This window comes from Neurospora tetraspora, assembly GCF_033439725.1.
Source record: "Neurospora tetraspora strain CBS 560.94 chromosome Unknown B0H65scaffold_4, whole genome shotgun sequence".
Lineage (NCBI taxonomy): Eukaryota > Fungi > Ascomycota > Sordariomycetes > Sordariales > Sordariaceae > Neurospora > Neurospora tetraspora.
Window position 1 is genome coordinate 277,765 of NW_026944386.1, and position 20,361 is coordinate 298,125.

At 54.5% G+C, this 20,361-nt stretch overlaps 7 protein-coding genes across 7 annotated transcripts; 5 read left to right on the forward strand and 2 right to left on the reverse strand.

Annotated features, from left to right (window-relative positions):
• Positions 1 to 52: 52 nt before the first annotated feature.
• B0H65DRAFT_463930 (RNA polymerase III subunit RPC82-domain-containing protein) lies at positions 53 to 2,761 on the reverse strand. The gene is made up of 4 exons (XM_062826736.1): positions 2,406 to 2,761; positions 2,290 to 2,352; positions 1,505 to 2,227; positions 53 to 1,443 (listed from the first exon to the last, which is right to left on the reverse strand). Exons 1-4 carry the CDS (start codon positions 2,412 to 2,414, stop codon positions 361 to 363), a joined length of 1,878 nt encoding a protein of 625 aa, XP_062681226.1. The 5' UTR covers positions 2,415 to 2,761; the 3' UTR covers positions 53 to 360.
• Positions 2,762 to 3,437: 676 nt separating this feature from the next.
• Positions 3,438 to 5,402, forward strand: B0H65DRAFT_463934 (ubiquinol-cytochrome C reductase complex CORE protein 2 precursor). The gene is made up of 4 exons (XM_062826737.1): positions 3,438 to 3,774; positions 3,843 to 4,017; positions 4,087 to 4,919; positions 4,977 to 5,402. Exons 1-4 carry the CDS (start codon positions 3,517 to 3,519, stop codon positions 5,070 to 5,072), a joined length of 1,362 nt encoding a protein of 453 aa, XP_062681227.1. The 5' UTR covers positions 3,438 to 3,516; the 3' UTR covers positions 5,073 to 5,402.
• A 282-nt stretch (positions 5,403 to 5,684) lies between these two features.
• Positions 5,685 to 7,416, forward strand: B0H65DRAFT_463936 (mitochondrial ATP synthase epsilon chain-domain-containing protein). The gene is made up of 3 exons (XM_062826738.1): positions 5,685 to 5,963; positions 6,589 to 6,706; positions 6,893 to 7,416. The coding sequence occupies exons 1-3, from the start codon at positions 5,932 to 5,934 to the stop codon at positions 6,977 to 6,979; spliced, it is 237 nt and encodes a 78-aa protein (XP_062681228.1). The 5' UTR covers positions 5,685 to 5,931; the 3' UTR covers positions 6,980 to 7,416.
• A 176-nt stretch (positions 7,417 to 7,592) lies between these two features.
• Positions 7,593 to 11,038, forward strand: B0H65DRAFT_588402 (Mak10-domain-containing protein). The gene is made up of 5 exons (XM_062831002.1): positions 7,593 to 7,729; positions 7,862 to 7,990; positions 8,065 to 8,132; positions 8,187 to 8,540; positions 8,593 to 11,038. Exons 1-5 carry the CDS (start codon positions 7,693 to 7,695, stop codon positions 10,795 to 10,797), a joined length of 2,793 nt encoding a protein of 930 aa, XP_062681229.1. The 5' UTR covers positions 7,593 to 7,692; the 3' UTR covers positions 10,798 to 11,038.
• Positions 11,039 to 13,103, reverse strand: B0H65DRAFT_463943 (mitochondrial carrier domain-containing protein). The gene is made up of 3 exons (XM_062826739.1): positions 12,652 to 13,103; positions 11,757 to 12,502; positions 11,039 to 11,660 (listed from the first exon to the last, which is right to left on the reverse strand). Exons 1-3 carry the CDS (start codon positions 12,741 to 12,743, stop codon positions 11,539 to 11,541), a joined length of 960 nt encoding a protein of 319 aa, XP_062681230.1. The 5' UTR covers positions 12,744 to 13,103; the 3' UTR covers positions 11,039 to 11,538.
• Positions 13,104 to 13,917: 814 nt separating this feature from the next.
• Positions 13,918 to 17,141, forward strand: B0H65DRAFT_181173 (ARS binding protein 2-domain-containing protein). Its single transcript, XM_062821505.1, has 2 exons — positions 13,918 to 14,366; positions 14,427 to 17,141. Exons 1-2 carry the CDS (start codon positions 14,341 to 14,343, stop codon positions 17,059 to 17,061), a joined length of 2,661 nt encoding a protein of 886 aa, XP_062681231.1. The 5' UTR covers positions 13,918 to 14,340; the 3' UTR covers positions 17,062 to 17,141.
• Positions 17,142 to 17,310: 169 nt separating this feature from the next.
• On the forward strand, positions 17,311 to 20,361 carry B0H65DRAFT_539122 (uncharacterized protein). Its single transcript, XM_062829109.1, has 3 exons — positions 17,311 to 19,446; positions 19,722 to 19,769; positions 20,056 to 20,361. The coding sequence occupies exons 1-3, from the start codon at positions 17,656 to 17,658 to the stop codon at positions 20,125 to 20,127; spliced, it is 1,911 nt and encodes a 636-aa protein (XP_062681232.1). The 5' UTR covers positions 17,311 to 17,655; the 3' UTR covers positions 20,128 to 20,361.

Below are 20,361 nucleotides of genomic sequence, written 5' to 3' on the forward strand. Positions count from 1 at the left end.
CGTGACCCGAGTGTTCGGCGCTGACGAAGGGGAACACCGTGAGTGATTGATTGCACATGTCACTGATCGTTGAGAAATGTTATGACAATGTTTTTGTCTCTATTTTAATAATGCCCAAAACACAACAAACTGATGTTTAATACATCTATGAATGCATCCCATAAACCTAGCCCGTCACGGAGACGGGAAATCAGCCCGCAAATGATCTCCCCATATTGGTATCGCACAGGGCGCATTTCCTCGCCGCCGAAACATCATCACCTCACCATGATCTTGGCTGTAAGCTTTGGTATACCCGGCACCCACATCATTCTCTTGTGCATAAGTAGTTCTCGTCTTCGGGCAGTGCTCGGGCTTTTTCTAGAAGTCTTGTAACAGAGCCAAGGTATCATCGATCCGCATGATCTCCGCCATCAGCAGTTTCTCGTCCTTCAAGAACTTGGCAAACCTCGCGTACGACTCGTCACGCATCATATCCTTCTCCTTGCCCTTGACGTTTGTCCGCTTCGCCAGCGACAACACGTCCTTCTCCTTTTGCCGGCGCACCTCCAGCACCTGCAAGCAGTGCACCATAGTTGCGTAGCACTTGGCGATCAGGCCGCTGTAGGCTTGTTCCGTGTCGCAGTACCACAGGAAAATGGACTTCTTGGGATCGGCCTTGTTGTCGCGGGGCACTTCCTGCGTATGGGCGAAGCCGGCGAGACGCATCTCTAGCATCTTTTGCTGGAGGTCGACCTTACGCATCAGGCTGAGAGACTGAAGGGCTTGCTCGCCTAGCTTGCCCTTGGTGCGGAGGATGCGTGTTAACCTGAGGCCCTGGCGACCGCTCGTCTGCTCGATGATGGAGTCGAGTTCTGTCGCCCGGAGGTTCTCCATTAGAGGCTTGAAGTCGATCGTCCACTCATCCTCTCCGCAGTGACGAACGAAGCCTGGATGACCCTCGGCCAGTAGCAAGAGGTGTTGCCGCAGCTGCTCAGGTCGGCTCATCCTAGCGACTGACGCGTCCCCATTTTCCTTCTTAGTGTCCATCTCTTCGTCACTGTCGCTGTAATCACCATCCTCTTCGTCATCGTCGCTGTCGTCTTGGTTCATGAAAGGAATCTTGTCCTTGGGAGCAAACGGCGTGAGTCTCTCTGCAGCTGATTTCGAAATCGCCTTGCTTGGAATCTTGCCGATTCCGAGTGTTAGGTCGATCGAGGTCTTGACCTTATCAAGAATCTCGTTTGTTGTGACCGAGGGCGTCTCCTTCTCGCCTTCCGGCGTCAAGGTGTCCATGAGAGGGTCTGGCCTACAGCGCGGAGTGTTCTTCGTCAGTTGCTTAAGCAGTTGACCATAAACGTATCCTGTCGTCTCTCCGAGGGTCTCGTTGACGTATTGAACAAGGCGGCGGCTGCGTAGTTCGACAATGCACTTTTCGTAGTTGATGCGGATAACTTGTCGGGGCTGTAGGAAATGTCAAGTTAGCAACTTGGTTTGGACCCTTGTCCCATGGGAAATAACCTACGTCCAACGCCGGGTCCAAATCCTCCTCCTCTTCCGGAACCCCATTCGTCTCGTTTCCAACCGCCAGCTTCCTCCGCTTGCTTGCTCCTCCATTCTGAGCCAGCTTACGCTTGAGTGTCTTGGACTCCTCGCGCACCTTGCGAAGGCCCTCCGCCACCTTCTGTTCAAATTCAACCTTGGCCTTTGTACCCTTGATGCCGTTGGGAAAGTAAAAGTCCATGACCTCTTTGTGCACTTGCTTCTCAATCTCGTGGGCGCTCTGGAAGGTCTTGCTATGGACGACATCGATCAACTCGGCCTCGATGAGTCGGCAAAGCACCGAGTTAAGTTGTGCTTTGCTCTTAATCACGAGCTCGGGCTTCTTGTCGTTCAGCCATGCGTCGTCGCTGTTGGCCAGGTTGATCTTGGCCTGGTAGGCGGCCACCAAGTCGGAGATTCGGGTCTGTCCGAGGAGCAGGAGATTCTGCATGACGTCGCGGCCGGCGGGGCCGTAGCTGTTATCTACCATTTCGAGGATCTTGCCGGTGCGCACGAGGTTGTAGGCGTAGTCGTGGTTTACTGAGTATTCGGCCTCGCCCGAGTTGGCGTCGACTGTGTAGAAGAGGAGGTTGTGTTGTTGAAGGACGCAGAGGCCATTCTTGACTTGGCGGGCGTTGAGTTTGGAGAACTGGCTGATGAGGCGGATCGAGAGCTTTCCTCGCTGAAAAAGAGTTGCATAGACTCTCTGTGTAAATTGTCAGATTCTACTCAACTGACCGGGTCGATGTTGGTCGTGGTGGTACGTACAGCGGGGAGTTGGCCGTAGAGCTCGTCGACGAGCAGAGTGCAGAACTCTGCTTTCTCTTTGATCTGTGGTAGTCAGTGGTTAGCAGTGACAACCAAGAGGAATGGGTGATACATACAACAGCCATGGTTGGTATCAGTACTCGTATAATCAGATGACGTTTGTTGTTGTTGATGCCGATGTTATAATATAAAGTTGAAGAAGATCTGGCTCCTAGAGATCCTCTCACTATCTCTAGAGCTTCCACGGTTACTACCGATATGGCATGGGAGATCTCCAGGGATTGGTGGGGGAGGAAGTGGAAGAAGAGAGGGTGGAGTCGTGGAATTATATATTAAGTTGACCGAAAGTCAGTTTTGTATGGTGGGGGACTACCTCTGTCAAAGGTGTTCAGTGGAATGCAATGCGCCTGCAATATTCGGTGGTGACTGTTCGACCGCGGGGAAATCCGAATGACAAAATGATACAAATTATTTTTTTTCGAGTCGCATGCGCGGCAGGGACTCTCCAGTTGCAGTCCGCGCGTTAATCGCTACGGGCGCGGCAGACCACGCTAGCCCCTGGGGTCCAGTCTACCGGTAGTACAAGAGGTACGTACCTTTTGTACCTAGCCCAGCCCACTTTGAAGAGTTGCCCCGACGGCAATCGAGTCGTGGAAACGACAACCCCCGAATCCATCCGCCCGGCAACCTGACCGAAATGCTCTAGAGATGAAACAACCGTCCCTTTCACCTTGTCCTCACCGAGAAGACCCGGAAACTTCCATCTGATAAAACTGGGAAAGGGGTCCCGTCGCCCACTGTGCTGGTCTTCCTTGGCTTCCGTCGTCGTTGTCTTTAGCGGATCCAGAGCTTCAGTGAGATCGCGGGGCATTTTGCTGCATGTTCGCGCCAATGATGAGCTGTGTTTCACTGCTGACCACTTGAGACCGCTGGGTGATGGCCTGTGCCAGCCCGTTGTGCGGCTCCCGAGTCGTGCTTGGCCGGGTGCTGACGCTTTGGAGCCTTGGAGCTGGGCGAGCTGGCAGTGCTGTACAGCTGTGCAGTGGTCTGTGCGCTGTTTGGGCAGCTGCCGGCCGCACGTGCACCGGCAACTGGGGCGCTGGGTGCCAGGGAATTTTCGGAGTCGGAATTGCTACACTATACTGAGACTACGTGAAGCTCCTACAAGCAGTGCTCGCTGCGCAATCATCTAGAACCGTCAATTGGACGACATCGACCCCTCCAACCATGATCTCCCGATCGGCTCTCACGAGGGGAAGCCAGCTGGCCCTTCGCCGCCCTGCCGCTGCGAAGACGGCCCAGCGCGGCTTTGCTGCTGCTGCTTCTCCCGCGGCGTCATACGAACCCACCACCATCGCCGGCGTCAAGGTTGCCTCGCGCGACGATTCCGGTCCGACCACCCGCCTCGCCGTCGTCGCGAAGGCCGGTACCAGATACGAGCCGCTTCCCGGTCTGACCGTCGGTCTGGAGGAGTTTGCGTTCAAGGCAGGTTCTGACGAAGAGAGAGAGAAGACGCCCATGAGCTAATAATTGGCACCTTGGGGGGTAAACAGAACACCAACAAGAGAACCGCCCTCCGTATCGTCCGCGAGTCCGAGCTCCTCGGCGGCCAATTGCAGGCCTACCACACCCGCGAGGCCCTCGTCCTCCAGGCCTCCTTCCTCCGCGAGGACCTCCCCTACTTCACCGAGCTCCTTGCCGAGGTCATCTCCGAGACCAAGTACACCAGTGCGTGATAATACCTTCCCTCCCACGAAACATGGCTGTGTTGACAGTTGTTGCCTTGCCGCCCCATAGCCCACGAGTTCCACGAGCTCGTCGAGGACTGCATCCACGCCAAGCAGGCCAAGCTCGACTCTGCCGCCGTCGCCCTCGATGCCGCCCACAACGTCGCTTTCCACAACGGCCTCGGTTCTCCCCTCTACCCTACCGTCGACACCCCTACCTCGTCCTACCTCAACGAGAACTCGGTCGCCGCCTTCGCCAACCTCGCCTTCAACAAGGCCAACATTGCCGTTGTCGCCGACGGTGCCAGCCAGGCCGGTCTCGAGAAGTGGGTTGAGCCCTTCTTCAAGGGTGTTCCGGCCACCAGCTCCGGCAACCTGAACACTGCCGCCTCCAAGTACTTTGGTGGTGAGCAGCGCGTTGCCAAGAACGGCAAGAACGCCATCGTCATTGGCTTCCCCGGTGCTGCTCTTGGCGCCAGCCAGCCCGAGACTTCCGTCCTCGTCGGTCTCCTCGGCGGTGCCTCCAACATCAAGTGGTCCCCCGGTTTCAGCCTCCTCTCCAAGGCCACCGCCGCCAACCCCGGCGCCGAGGCCTTCGCCACCAACTACGCCTACTCCGATGCTGGTCTCCTCGCCATCCAGATCTCCGGCAAGGGTGCCGCCGTCGGCAAGGTCGCCGTTGAGGCTGTCAAGGGTCTCAAGGCTATCGCTGCTGGTGGTGTCTCCAAGGAGGACCTCACCAAGGCTATCGCCAAGGCCAAGTTCAACCTCCTCTCTGCCAGCGAGGTTTCCGGCACTGGTCTCGTTCACGCCGGTGCCAACCTTCTTGCCGGTGGCAAGCCCCTCCAGGTTGCCGAGACTCTCAAGGCTCTTGAGGGCGTTACCGCTGAGAAGCTCCAGGCTGTACGTGTGAAGCTATATGAATTTGACAAGACAGACATGCTAACAAACGTTCAACAGGCTGCCAAGAAGCTCCTTGAGGGCAAGGCCTCCGTTTCCGCCGTCGGTGACCTCCACGTCCTTCCCTACGCTGAGGATCTCGGTCTCAAGGTATAGACGTAGACTAGACTTTGGAGGCGCAGAGCGGGTTGTGCAATTCGTAGTTAATTGAAAGAGGAAATACCTAAACGCGAAACGAACCGATTGAAACTGGAAAGGCGTGGAACTTTTTGAGAAGATGTCAGGATTGGGAAACAAAAAAAACCGTGTACCAACAGCAAAACCGGCCGGGATGAAGTGTTGTAGACTTTCGTGTAAAGCGGGAGATGAAGAACGGCTGGGGACCGACGACTTTTGTGCATATATAAACCTCTAGACTTATCACTCCTCGCCACTACTTCGCTAGCAGAGCTATACAAATGCAGCAGGCATTATTTCTTTTGTTGACATTGGATACATGAATCGGTGAAATCGACATGGTTCAACATTTTCAGCTTAAGAGGTGATATGAGATACAAGGAGTTTCACGGTGAGCTAAGTAGCTTGAAAGACAATGTTTAAGCTCATTTGAGAGTTCACAAATGCGATATCATGCTCAATGGCAAACTGTTGAAGTCCCTCAAAACATCAGGGGTCGATGTTTACTTTTGACCTTGTTAGGTAAGCTGCCGAGACCTACAAGTAGAGCTTGCCCGTCGCCCGTAGCTCCTGTTTCGTCATGGCATGGAAGGAAGCTTGGGCTTGGTCACTTTTTGCCTGAGCTTGCCAACAAACAGTCCAAGAAAAAGGAGGGGCATCACGTGACGCGGAGCTTCGGCAGCGGAGCTTCTCGGGTCCTTGTGCCAGGGTGGGACCAGTTTTCAAAGCGGCAGAGTTGAATCGCGCGCAGCAAGTACCGCAGCAGCAGCAGCAGCAGCACACAGCAACAACCAGTCTTCGTTTAACCGTCAAGACAACCCACCACAAATCGCCCAACATGGTGTTCGCTTGGAAGGCCGCTGGCATTACGTGAGTATACCTGTTTTCTGTCTCGTCAAATTTGCAGAGGAGGAGGAAAGCGAAGGGGAAGAATTGCCTCTCGATTTGGAGGAGGATTGGACCGACGAGCCTGCCCACGACCGAGTTCGACAGAAAACGACTACTGCGCCGAAACTGGAATTGCAATTGCCCCGCGACTTGAACAGTGATGGACGACAAACTACGGACGAACCTACGAAACTTGAATGGGAGGCGGAATTGGATTGGGACAGACTGGGAGAGAAGAGGGCGGAGAACCCATGTTATAGACGAAAGCTGGGCCCAGGAAACGTCGAGGGAGGGGAAAGGAGAGAAAATGGCAGGAAAAGGACACGAGAAGCGCCGAATGTCTTGATGACCAGGAGAGATGGACACGAATGCGAAAACACGGAGGCGAGCAGGCGATGCACCAACGTAACGAGTTTGATGCGACAAATCAAGCCAGCATTCATCCAGCGCTACGACAGACACATGAGATGCAACCACCAGATAGCGCAACGGAATAGAACGATCACAACGAGCAGGAGCAGGCAAAAGAGAGGGCACCGGACGAGATATGAACTATAAGAGAAGACAGTGCAGGACAACGAAGGCTAACACGGTCTCGAAATCACAGCTACAACCGCTACATCGCGGTCGCCTCTCGTGCGCTCCGTCGCTCCCTCAAGGAGGATAAGAGAATCGTTGCTGAGCGTCGTGGCGAGTCTGCCGAGATCAAGTTCGCTAAGTGGTCGGTAAGTAGCTTTCACTTCCTTTAACTGAAGAAACATCCGAGCAAGAGGAGGAGGAGGAGGAGGAATGTTGGGATGGCCACAAGCGAGACAAGAAGGGACAGAAAACGGGGGGATGATTGCGTAACCCAACCAAAGGAGAACCTTTACCAAGACAGAGTACTGATCCTATACCCCTTGAAACTACAGAACGGCAAGGCTGGCGAGACCGTCAACCTCAGCTCCGCCAACGCTGCCGCCGCCGCCGAGAACGCCACCTCCGTTCCCTCTTCTTAAGCGAATCGACACCACGACCGTGACGATGTGCTAGGATAGTGGTAGTGGTGGACGGGAGATGAGAGAAGGACCAATCTGCGAATCGCTCCCGCATGGCTTAGATCCCACCTCCTGCCGAGTGTCATTAAGCCGGGAAACGTATGACCTGTATCATCATATTGGGGGAGCGAGGAAGAGGAACTCAATAGACGGTTTATTGGCATTTACTTATGGAGTGACTGTGGCTGCTGGGGAGTGAACTGAGGTGACATATGCCATTATGATGACTGAAATGGTAAACATATTGTGTGCGCGCCTCGTTGACTGAATTATTTCTAAAGTGGGCGTAGCACGAGTCGTTGAAAGAAATGCAGTGGTTGTGTTGTGAACTGGTTCTTTCCCCCTTTGGGCTTCACTGCATGAAGTGCAACCTACAGTAGACCATCCTTCAATAATCCAGTCGATTAAAAAATGACTGCTTTTTGTGAGCATAGTCAATATCGTCAATAAATATGTTTGGCCTTTGCAGCAGCCTTATCACCCACTATCAAGCGGAAAGTGAGGAAGCTCCTGCACCCGAGGGGAGTCGTTAACATTCGGGCTCACGGACGCTATCAAGTCCAGGCACAGATTTCCCCTAGCAGAACACCACTTCCTCCACTCAACACAAACAAATGTTCATCTCAAGTGCATAAGCACCTTCCCACGGAGCTAATAGTCTTTGTGAAAAGACCATGATCCCAGACTATCACGAAGCTGCAGTTCAAAGAGGTTCGTTTTCGTCGATATCCCCAAAAAAAAAATAAAAAAATTCCAATTCAACAACCGCACTACCACTACCACGTTGGGCAACCCCGCTATAACATTGACATCTCACTGACCTTTGTACCACCACCACATCAGAACTGCTCACACTATCACTCGCAAACAACGACCACAATTATCTATACGAGGAGCCTCCAGCTCCCAGCATGTCTAATCCGGGGATTATCGCCACCAATATCACCAAAAAGTTTCTCTCTGCTTGTAAAAGTAGGTCACCGTCCCCTGCCTCCACTGACTGAGATCTCACGATGATGCTAACCAGTCGCTTCTCACTCCTACAGCTTTAGAAACCGGTGAGATCGTAAAGGATGGCTATTTCACTCTGTTCGAGGCCGTCGGGGCTCTCGAGGTATGCATCTTCCTTCTCTCACAGCTGCATACACATGACTAACACCACCTCCAGATCGGTGATCCCAAGATGGACAGCGGCTGTCTAGCGCCCGGCGAAACTCTGGAGGAAACCTACGATGTGAACCGACCGCTATCTGCCCCGGAGGTCCTCGGTATCATTGACCAGCTACTTTGTCTCGAAATGGCCTGGCATCTGGGATATCCCCTATCGCAGACTATCCTCACCAGCGTCTATATCGAAGCTCTGGTGGAACCGGCGTCGGCTACGCTGCAAGAGGCAGACTTTGTGAGGAACCGCAAGATGCCAAGGGATCCCATGACGACTGTTTTGAGGGCGTATTGTCTGGGACTGGTGAGGACTTGTGCGGATGTCTTGGAGACGATTAGGGATGAGCTCTATTACGAGGTGAGTTTGGCCGGATGAGAGGCAGTGGGTGAGGTGCTGACACACATGACAGGAAGAGGACTTTGTGACCAACACCTACCGTCGGAACCTCATGGATCACATTGACCGGTATGAGATCAGGGATGAGATCTTATCAGCCAAGCACACGCTCCATGGCCTTAGGGCTGAGATTGGAACCGACATGACACAGGCTCTTTCGTTCCGTCTGGAACTAAGGTCAGCCTTCCTTCGGGCTCTCGAACTCATAGAGGATCGTGGTAGCCCCGACTCTCTCCAGATACCCTGGTATCAGATGCACAGCGTCTGGGAAGCCATCCTCAAGCTCCCCGGCCTAGCAAAGGAGGTTCCCGAGGCTTTCAGCACCAAGCTTCAGCGGAAATTGGCGAGTAGTATGCCTCCTCGGCCGATAGTAACGCTCAGCTTTGACGAAGCGGCGAAGCACTTCAAGAAGCTATGCAACGACGCCATCGACGCCGTCAAGATCCTGGACTATCACGATTCCCAGAGCCTTCTCAACTTCGTCTTCCACTTCCAGGCCCAGAAACCTCAACCGCTAGTCTACATCCGCTGTCTCCTCCAAAACCTCTTGTTCAAAGACATGGTTCTCCTCGACCGGCTCAGCATCCGCCAAGTCATGGACGACGACCTCTCCATCGTCGTCATGCCCGCCCACGAGCTCCTCGATCCCAACAACGACCTCGTCGAAGCCCCCCACTCGGCCCGCTTCGCCATCGCCCACCAGATGGAACTCTTCCGCAAGCGCGCCGCCCAAGCCTACATCGACATCTTCCGCGTGCTATGCCAGAACCGGTGTCGCGTGCGGCGCATGTTCTGCCACCTGATCCAAGACTGGGAGCAGGTCCAGCTGGACGCCGAAGACATCGACCAGCTTTTGCAGATCCAAATCGACGAGAAGCCGCTGGCCTATCAATCCCAGACCACGCTCACTTTGGGTTCCGAACCTGGTTACTCTCTGCCTTTATCCTCGTGGGCATACCTTTACAAGCTTCGTCTAATGGAGTGGATAGTCCAACTAGGCTTCGAACTCGAGGTCTATGCCCCAGACGAGTTGGCAGGCATGTACTGGTATCTTTCCCACCTGGCCAAAACAAGGGCTCAGCACGTGGAACGCATCCAGGCTTTTACCAACCACCGGTTTAACGAACTTCGCTCTTCGTCTTCTTCTACCTCCCCCCCTTCCTCCTCCTCCGTCGTCTCCCCCTCCTCCCCATCCTCCTCCACCCTCGGCCTCACCCACGCCCACCCCCCTCCTCCCTCTTCCTACACCAAACCCATCCCCGCCACCCCTTGGATCCCCCCCACCCAACCCTACCACCCCCCGCGCGGCTGGCCCGTTTCCATCTCCCCCTCCATCTCCTCCCCTTCCGCCCCCTCGGGCCCCTCCGGGGCTGGGGCTGGGCCCACAACCCACCACTACTCCACAACCCCCGAAGCATCCTTCACCCGCTCCCTCACCTATTTACGGAGTACAATCCTCGACGCCGCCATAACCTGGGAATTCGCCGACACCGTCTCACTAATCTACACCATCCTCTCCCGCCTTTCCCTCATCTCCCCTCCCCCGCGACCGTACGGGACGGACGAGCATCGGTATGAAGTGCGGATGAAGCCGTTTAGGGCTGTCAGTTTGCCGGAGGTTCCCGGGTTTGAAACCTGGAAGGGCTGTACGGCGACGGCGACGGCGCAGGCGGCGCAGCAGGGACGGGATTGGGATGGTGGTGAAGGTGGTGAAGAAAAGACGGGTAGTTTGTTGGGGTTCGCGGTGCAAGCGGTGGGACAGGCGAAGAAGGCTTTTGGGGTTTTGGAAGGGTTGGGGGAGCGGGAGGCTTTTTCTGGTGGTGGTGGTGGTGGTGGCGGTGGAGGGGTTTTTTTTGGAGGTCAATTCGAAAGTGCGCCGACGGTGACGACGGGAGTAGCGGCCACGGCAACGGAAGCTGGAGGTGATGGTGTCAAGCAAGGACAGGGACAGGGACAGAAGCCGCAGGAACCGGGGAGAGGAGGACATAAACGGTGGATGGAGAATGTCAGGCGGTATAGACGCAGTGTGGAGAAGGCGGAGAGGATCCTGGAAGGGGGGATCAGGAAGGCGGTGGAGATGGATGCGGAGGGGAGGACAACGGAGGAGATTAAGAAGGTGGTAGAGGTTAGGGTGCCGAGGAGTGAGAAGGTGTGGGAGCAAGGGGGGCATTGGTGGTGGATTGTGCCTGATGTTGAGGTTGTGGAGGGGAGTGAGTAGATAGATGTGTCTGTAGTATGGGGATAGTTGGTTAAACAGAACGAGAGGAGGGTGGTATGGCATATAAGGTTTCGAGGGATTGATTAGGCGTGGTATGGCTATGGATGGATCCTAGATGGCGTGTGCGAACATAGGTCGGTCGATATCAAGATCATCCTTTTCTACTACTCAGCTCTAGACACTGGTTGAGGCAAGGGTATGACATTCACAAGATGGAAGAGAGATGCAAATGAAGACGGACGTCAGAGCTAAACCAAACCAAGTTCAAAAAAAGACAATACGACGAAAGTAGTTTACATCATCTCTCATAATCCAAACTCCCTAACTTTGCGTTCTCCGCTTCGGCAACATCGCTCGCCTCCCGTGTATTGTACAGGGTGTATCAAACATCCATCCTCCATGCGTCTTCATCGCTGACTTTTTTTCGCTTTTCCCCTTTCTTTCCTCCTCACTCCTTTCTGGGTAGGTAGAACCAAGAAACTGTTGTTGTTCATCTGTTGTTGTTGTTGTTGTTGTTGTTTTGTTATGCTGCTGTTGCTGAAGATAAAAGGGTATCGAGACGATATCCGCCAAGCAATCAGATAATATTTCGTAGCCACTCATCATCGTCCAAGACTAGAAGTCCATGTGCTCGAAGGGATTGTCGACGTCGAATTGGTACAGCAGAAAGGGACATAAGATGGCGTCCTTCGCCCACTAAGCGTACGCTGCGTACCTCGCGAGCTGCGGTGCCACAGCCCTCTAGGCAAGGGCCTTGCGAGTAACACTGCCCCTTAGCTTGACGGTCTGCTCGTAGAGCACGTCCTTGAAGGCGAAGAGGAAGGCAGCCGTGAGGACGGACTGGGTGACCTTGGGGCCGATGCCTATTTTTTTTTCAGAGTCTTTGTTAGCCATCCATCATCCCACTCCCTCTCTCTTCCCATCATCACCAGAGGACGAGGACAGCAGTGAAGACTCACCCTTGTACAACCCAGCATACCCCTCCTCCCTAACCACGCGATTAATCGCCTCCATCATGCCCTCCTTCTTGCCGCCATCGCCAGGCGCAACATGCATCTGGCTCTTGACCGTAATATACGGATACGTCACGCTCGTAGCAAACAGCTTGCCGGCCGCGCCCAAAAAGAACGCCAGCGTGGCCGTCATCTTGCGTCTCTTCTCCACCGCGTTCTTCATCTGCTCGAACAGGGTATACTGCAAGATGGGGTTAATAACCAGCACCAGCGCCGGCACCACTCCGGCAAACAGCGCCTGGGGTCCCTCATTCTTGAGCAGCGCCAAAAGGGTGCCAATAGTGCTAGGCTTCTTTGCCGCCGGTGCGCCCGGTAGAGCGTCCTTCTCGTCTTCAGCAGCAGCAGCCTTGCGCGTGGTCATGCGCGTGTTAACCACCCAGATGGGGTTGGTCAGGATCACGGTCGCGGAGCCGGCGATGGCGCCGGCGATCATGGATTCCACGGTAGTCAGCTTCTTGGAGGCCCGCCCGGTTTTGACGGCGGCGGCTTCGAAGAAGGCGCGCGTCCATTCGTACCAGTAGTAGTAGACGAAGTTGGTGACGGAGATGCCGAACAGGGCCGATGACAAACCGGAGTAGAGGCCGGAGATGCCCTCGCGCGCAACGATTTTCTGGACGGCGGCGAGGAAGGTGGTGTCGACGGAGCGCTTGGATTCGACCTGGGCGCGGGTGGAGAGGGTGATTAGGGGGTAGCTGTTGTTGTTGTTGGGTTTGTTTGTTAGTGATGTGATGATCTGGAGGGGGGAGGCGTGGACTGGACTGGACTGAGGCAGGGACCTGGATGGGAGGAGGACGGGGAGATGATGGCCTGGACAGGGAGTGATGGGGAGATGGATGCTCACGTCAGGGCCATGGACAGAATGCCACCACCGGCGCCGGCGAGGGCGTGGGCGACGTTGTCATTTTGGGGGATGACGGGCTTGGACTGCGACATGTTGAATAACTTTTTGTTTGGTTGGTGATGTTGTTGTTGCGATGTAAGAGGCGGGGGTTGTCGCGGAAACAACGGACGGGACAGAAACAACAAATGGGGAGTTGTCAAGTCAAGAGGAGAGGGAGGAGTTCAACAACAAGAGGCTATCGCCGTCTTCAAATTATTCTATCGTGAAAGAGGTACGAAAAAAGAAAACAAGCGAAGAAAAGTGATTTTCCTTGAATCTTATCCTGATGCCGCCTTTGCTCGGTTCAAGTGATCCAACTCTTTCCTCTTTGATGGAAAAGCAGCCGAGGTCCGATTGCTGTTGGAGTGGACTGCACTAACAGCAACCTCAGCGTTACAACGGGCTTGTCCACTGTGGGTGGTTAGGTTGGGGTTTCCATGGGGTAAGCTAACAGTTACAGCGACGTCACAGGGCAATTGGCTCTTTTAGTATTGCCTTTCTCCACGACTGGGAAAATCATGTGAAAGCCGAAGCTGGGATTCGGTACTTGTTGCATTTTGTTCCCGTTCATGTCCCGTATTTCTCCAATGGTGCGGGGGATGCCGTTTCATGGTTTTTGAGTCTCAGTGCCGTTGCCGAGTGTTTGACTCTTTCTGTATATTACGTATCGTGATTTTCATCCCCTTCCAACTCTCTGTCAATAGGTAACTCCCACTGACCGCCTTATACAACCAATTCAAACGGCATGTACGAGTTGGAGGATGTGGTTAGAGCAGACAGCCACACGAAATGACGGCAACTTAAACAATTGGCCGATCCATATCAGAGTTGCATGACAGCCGAACCTTTTTGGGATGATATCCAGCATGCCCCTTTTATACACTTTGCCTGCCTCATCATCTTGGACCATCTCATTCTCTTCTGTTTGTCTTCGGGGTAAATACAGTACTCAACGAGTCAGCCCTCTGCTTGACGCATGTTTTCCGGGGCCCCGCATCGGCCTGTAAGTGGGAGGCACTGGCTGCACGTCATGATTAACCTCGGAAAACATGTTTTATTCTTTGATTATGAATTATCACCAACGTCGCTGTCGACCGTATCTTTCGGTTCAGTGACATGTAACGAATACGTACAGTACGGATTACAGTCCAAGCAACGCCAAGCTATAAATAACACACTGAGAAAGTAGTGGCGCTCAGCCGTGGCCCAGTCACAGCCCACCAGTGGCTGGAAAGTGGGGAACGGCCGACTGATTTTATCCCCTTCTGTACAGTTTAACCCCTTCTCCCCGTTGACCTCGACGGTTGAGACTGACCATTTTGCCCAACCACTGTCTATGCCTCTACAGAATACTGCTTGATATAATCGGACATACAGTTGGTGAGCATTGGATCAAGGTTCTCTTGAGACAAAAGTCCCAATTCCCGGTGGAGCAATCAGCAAAATCCGCTAATTTGCTCTGCGGCTCCTTCCGTCAATTTGTTTTGTCCTTTTCAACTCTTTGAAAGGACTCGTTGATATTCATCGGCAAAGAACACTCACTGTCAACTCTGACAGACTTCGAAGCCACACTTCAACGCGCTCGACGCGTTGTGTGAGACATCCTAGTTTACATCATCATTGAAAAGTTCTCCATAGGAACAAGTCGATATGATACACTGGATCCCACCCGTCACGTAAATACTCAATATCCACCCCATCTTATACTGCCTCACGAATCCTAACTTGGTCACTAGTAAAAAATCGTTCAAGAAGCAGCCGCATCCTTACGCCTCCACGCTGCACATCAGTGACAACTGGAACACGATGCAGGAAGGCCAACAGGCCTTGGAAGAAGCAGAGTCAGACCTCCAAGAGAATCCTCAGCCGGGACCTTCATCAGCTTCTCAACTTCAGCCCGGTACCTTGACGGCATCGCCCACCTCCATCGACCCGATTTCAGACATGGGCCAGGCTGCTAGTACCAGCGCCGAATCTGCTGCCGAGTCTACCACCGAATCACCCACAGACAAGACACCCACTCAGTCAACTAGTCAACCAGCCGGTGGTGTCTCAGGTACACCACAGCCTGCGGCCATGTCTGCCCCTGCTGCTGCTACTGCTTCCGCGTCTGCATCTGTTGCTCCCGCTCCCACACCACCAGCTCGCTCTCCTCGACCAAATTACCCACCATATGCCACCCGTCCTCCTCTCCCAGACGTAAACGTCACGTCAGAGACAATAGAGGATGCCTATGTCGACTTCATCTTCCACTGCAATCCCCATGTGCCGTTGGACACCGACACCATGGTGCTCCGGGATACCTTCTCAGATCCCCCAAAAAGTGGTGGCAAGTCCTTCAACACATTTGTCCTCTTCGGCCTGATCAAGCAGCTGGAGACCAAGGAAATCAAGACATGGGCGGAATTGGCCCTCAAGCTGGGTGTTGACCCACCTGACACGGACAAGGGCGAGAGTTCGCAGAAAATTCAGCAGTATGCTGTTCGTTTGAAGAGATGGATGCACTCAATGCATATTGACTCGTTTTTCGAGTACCTTGTCGGACGGGAGCACGAGTACTGGGTAGATATCCCTTCGCTGGCTATTCCGCTCAGCGAAATTGAAAGAGACGGTGTCCGTGCCGAGGATGATATGGCCCTACGAGCTTTGTTGCCGCATATCAGACCAAGGCGAGGCAGGAGGAAGCCCGGAGAGGATGATGCTCAGTCCCCTTTGCCTCCAGGTGGAGAACCTTGGTCTGCTCACCCAGCTCAAAGAGGAAGTGTCTTCACGTTTGATAACACAAGGCTTGGAGTGCCTGGTCAAGGAGCTCCGTGGGGTAACAATGATGGGGGTCAGACGCCAATGACTGCTTATCCCCAGTCTGCCATTACTCCTACCACGAGAACCAACTTTTGGTCTGATGAGCCTAGGTCGGCTATCACCCCATCAGGTTCAAAGCCCAAGTCTCTGAGTAGGCGACACGGGGCTAAAGTGGTATCGTCGGCATGGCGGACTGGTGGAGCCACAGGTAGAGTCCGAGGACGACCGCCTATCAACCGACAACTCAACAGTGATGGCCCCTTTTCAGCCTTCCCGGCATCGAGTGATTCGCCTCACTACGGAAAGCACACCTTTCCCAATAACCCACCGCCGTCACAAACCCCAATTCTGCCTCCTCCACGACCAAATCCCCCAGCAGCCACTCAAACCCCAACATCCGCAACGGCTCAACCATCACCAACGGTCCGAGAAGCCCCAGCTCCAGCAGCATCCGGCCGTCCAGCAAAGCGCACCCGCCTCTCCCTCCAAGTCCCCGAGCGCGTAGGCAACGAAGTCCGCCTCGCCACTCCTCCCCTCCTAGCCCCCGCCCCGCCTACGCTCATGGTAAACGGCCAAGCGCAGCCTGCTGCTTCCAACACCCACCCCCAATACGCCCAAATCAGCAGCCAACACCACCAAGCCTCACAACCCACCCTCCTCCCTTCTGGTCCATCTTCCTCCTCCTCCGCACATCCTAACCCCAACCCCATCCCCTCCTCCTCCTCCCTCACAGGCCACGGCCCCCTCGGCCCCTCCCCCTTCACGCCCTCCTCGCTCGCCGACCCTGCCGTCGACAAATACAACCTCCTCGACGTCGAGTCCATCTTCATCCACCAGATCTTGACGGCTACCTGGCTCGATAGCGCGGGTAACCCGATCCCTGCTTGTTCGGTCGACGAAGCGTTTGCGTTTTGTCACACGGTTATCGAGAACTTCCATCGGAATGCGACGAATAGGGAGGGGTTCCTGATTAATCTTGCCGCGCTGGCGGGGGGGTATAGTCTCATGAATCGAGATGGGGGACCTGCCGGGAGGGTGGATGCGGGGCAGGGAGTTGGGGGTGGGCCGGGGAGGGGGTTGAGGGTTACGAAATTGGGGGAGGGGGTTGATGAGCCTGGGACTGGAGGGGAGGGGGAAGGAGGTGGGAAGTGGATCAAGGTTTTGGCGGTTTGGGAACTCAGGTTGGGAGGGATATGTGGGAATTTTTCGATGGAGGAGGTGGTTAGAGTAGGGAAGTGGGGTGGTGGGGGGAAGAAGAAGGCTGATGAGTCTTCTTCTGCTGAGAATGCTGCGGTTGGTGCAGAAGGAGAGAATAACGGGGAGGGATCAAGTGCTGGTGGTGAAAAGAGTGGTAGAGGAGGGAAGAGACAGGGTAAGAAATTATCGAAGAAGGAGGAGGAGGAACTGGAGAAAAAGAAGAGAGAGGAGGAGCTGAAGAAGGCTGAGGAAGAGAAAAAGATGTGGCAAGCAAAGTTTATGGAGATGGTGGCTGCGGTGAAGAAGAGGGATGAGGAGTTGGCCATGTTGAAGGGGACTATGTTGCATGCTTTGAGGGAGAGGGAGGCATAGTACAAGAATTTTGACTCATACGTTGATCACATACCCCGAGTTACGAAACAAGAATATCAAATAAAACTATTGCCAGTGTATCTTCCATCTTGGGGAGTCAACTACTCAGGTGGAGAGGATATCTCGAAGGGTTAGGGTTGTACCCGAGGGCACCGCCGCACAGTGTCCAGACCTTAAGCGGCAGCCACAGCCACACGCGTGTCACCCCTGACAGGTGTCCCACTTCCGCCGCGTCACCCCTTTCTAGAACGCCCCCGATCGCCCCTTATCGCGGGACGTCTAACAATTGGCCCGCTATCACAAAGTGTCGGATGGAGTTGACCTCTCCTGAACAGACATCTCTGTCAGCCTCTCTTCAACCACACTTTAGTCCAGCAGACAGTTCACGTCGTTGGCTTCTTGCTTCAGCTTCTCGCGCCATGAACAACCTCTAATCGAATTGGATCCTCCTTCGACACTCTCGTTTCCCAACTCTTCTTTTTGCTTTTAATAGTGTCCTTGTTAATGATTTGATCCGATCCTCCGAGAATCGAGAATTGTTTACTTCAACTTGTCGCAATAACCATCGCGAATCGCACATACATACGAAACACAATGCCTCGACAATACGTCCTCTTTGGACGGCCACTCCCCCGACTAGGGTCACGGCACCTCTCCCTCCTCCTCGTTTCCGTCTCCCTCTTCGCCATCTTCAGCCTCCTCTTCACCCTCCCGAGCGCCATCCCAACGGGGCCGAGTCTACAAATCGCCGACCACAAGCTCTCGATCCCCGACTCGATCAAGAACCCCTGGAACAAGGTCAACCCGTTTAAGCAACCGGCCCACGCGCCCCCGCGCCAGAAGAACGACACCTACGGCCAGTCCTCCTGGTACGCCAACTGGAAATGGCTGTCCTACCCCTTCAGCAGCTCCGTCACCCTCGACGAGAGCCGCTCGCTGCTTCCCGAGCTCGGCCAGCGCCCGCCCATCTACGTCTACTATGACAACACCATCGAAAGGGAAAAGGCCACCAAGGAGGTCGAGAGCGACATCCTGCTCTCGTGGCGCCGCGCCTGGTGGGCGCAGGGCTTCAAGCCTATCATTCTCAGCCCTGCTGAGGCTATGAACAACCCCATGTACGAGGAACTGCAGCACCGCAGCGAGGGTATGGACGCCTCCCTCAAGACGGACATCATGCGCTGGTTGGCCTGGGAGAACATGGGCGGCGGTCTGCTGGCGCATTACTTCCTGTTTCCCATGGGCGCCTACGACGATCCTCTTTTGGTCTATCTGCGCCGCGGCGAGTTCCCCGGCTTGACGAGATGGAAGGATCTCGGCGATGGTCTCTTCGTCGGCCCCAAGGCGGACGTCGCAAAGGCCATCAAGCTCGCCCTCGCCAGCCCCAACCTCAAGACGGCCAAGAACTTCCTCGAGGCCACCAGCGCCTCCAAGGAGGAAGGGCCCTTCACAATCGACGACACCGAGCCCTCCTCCCTCGCCTTCTACTCCGCCTCCGCGCTCAAGCTCTACCCCAAGGTCGCCGAGACCATCGGCGGCGACCGCGTCGCCGGCCTCAAGTCCCTCAACGAGCTGATCAACGCGCACCTGCACCAAACCTGGCAGAACCTCTTCTCCGAGGGCATCGCGGTCGTCAAGCCTTTGCCTCAACACACGACGCACATGATTGCGCCGTCATATTCCGTCGCCCTGCGTCTGGCTTCCTGCCCGGCCAATAACCCGCTCCCGTCGTCGTGCCCGCCCAACCGCCCCAAGTGCGTCCCGTGCTCGACCAGCGCGCACCTGATCAAGATCTCCACGCCTGCGCACTATAAAAACAGCTCGGCGCTGTACACGATCGGCACCGTCCCGCACCCATATACCATCCAATCCCTCTCTTCGATGCGCGAGCAGATCACGGTGCCTTGGATCCGCCGCGACTCTGTCCGCGATGCCTGGGTCGGCGATCTCATGACCGATCTCTTCAAGGGCAAGGCCGTCCCCGCCGGTGCGAGGGTTCTGCGCTTCAAGGAAGCGTTGGCAGGTGAATACGGCTCTGCGCGCTCTCTCTGGTTGACAGCCGAGCGTGACACCCCCGAAGGTATTCTCGACTGGCACTTTGGTTTCGACCTCCCCGCTCTCCCCTCCTCCTCCTCCACTTCCACTTCCGGCTCCCCCAAGGAAAAAGAAGGAGGAGGAGAACACAAACACGACGACGCCACCGAGAAAATCGAGAGCGAAATCCACAAACCAAAGGATACTTCCATCCTGCCTCCCATCCACGACGAAAAAGAAGGTCCCGTCCCCTCGGAGCAAGATCTCAAGCTCGAACCTAATCTGCTGTCGCTGGCCAAGACCATCGTTTCCTCTGCCTCCGACGAAGCAGAAAACAAGAACAAGAAAATCCACGTAACGAAAGAGGAAATCAAGATCCGCGAGGCGGTGGAGGCGTGGAACTTGGCGGATTGGGAGGCGTGGAGGTTTGCGCGGGCGTATTTGGCCAGAAAGGAGATGGAGAGGGAGAAGTGGGCGGAGGAGGAGGAGAAGTATGCGGGGGGGATGGGGAGTGAGAAGAGGGGGAAGGGTGGGGGGTGGTTTGACTCGGATTAGGGGCGAGGAACAGTGTTAGTATGATGTTGGTATGGATGTCATGGATTGAAATGGACAAACGTGTTGATGTATAGAATAACTTGAACAATAAGCATAAATATGGTATGGTACTGGTGGTTACGGTATGGTATGAGTTTTTATGGATTGTAATCGTACATAATCATTATTCTTGCTCAAAGAAAGGAGAGGGAGGAAAAGGAGGAAAAGTAGTCGTTAGCGTTTCCGAATGAGTAGTACCACCAAAATGTCCATCATCACCATTACAGTTGATCAATCTTCTAGGTACCTCATGGTGTATATGAACGTGATGTAAAGTCAAAGATATAACTCTTTTTAACATGAACATGGAAGAACTTGATAGTAGGCGATAGGTAATCCACCCATTCCTCACATACCATATCCATCAAGATGTTGTCCATGAACACCGCACTCCAAGTCAAATCGTTCAAGGACCTGAAATCTGGCGCCACGCACAGATAGCTAGCGGGGTCCCCCATGTACAGCTTTCCACCAGCAGAGAGGAGGACCTTCACTTCTCACTTCTCTAGGACTAGCACCTAGGTATATAAGCCCCAAACCTCAAACCTTCCAACACAATCCAGTACCTTAGCTTACGTCGGTGCGTGGTACGCAGTATGCTCTCGCCGGAAGAATGCATTGGTGTTTTCGTAAGTCTGCAGTAGCTGCCCCTGCCTAGCCTCGAGTTCAAGTTCT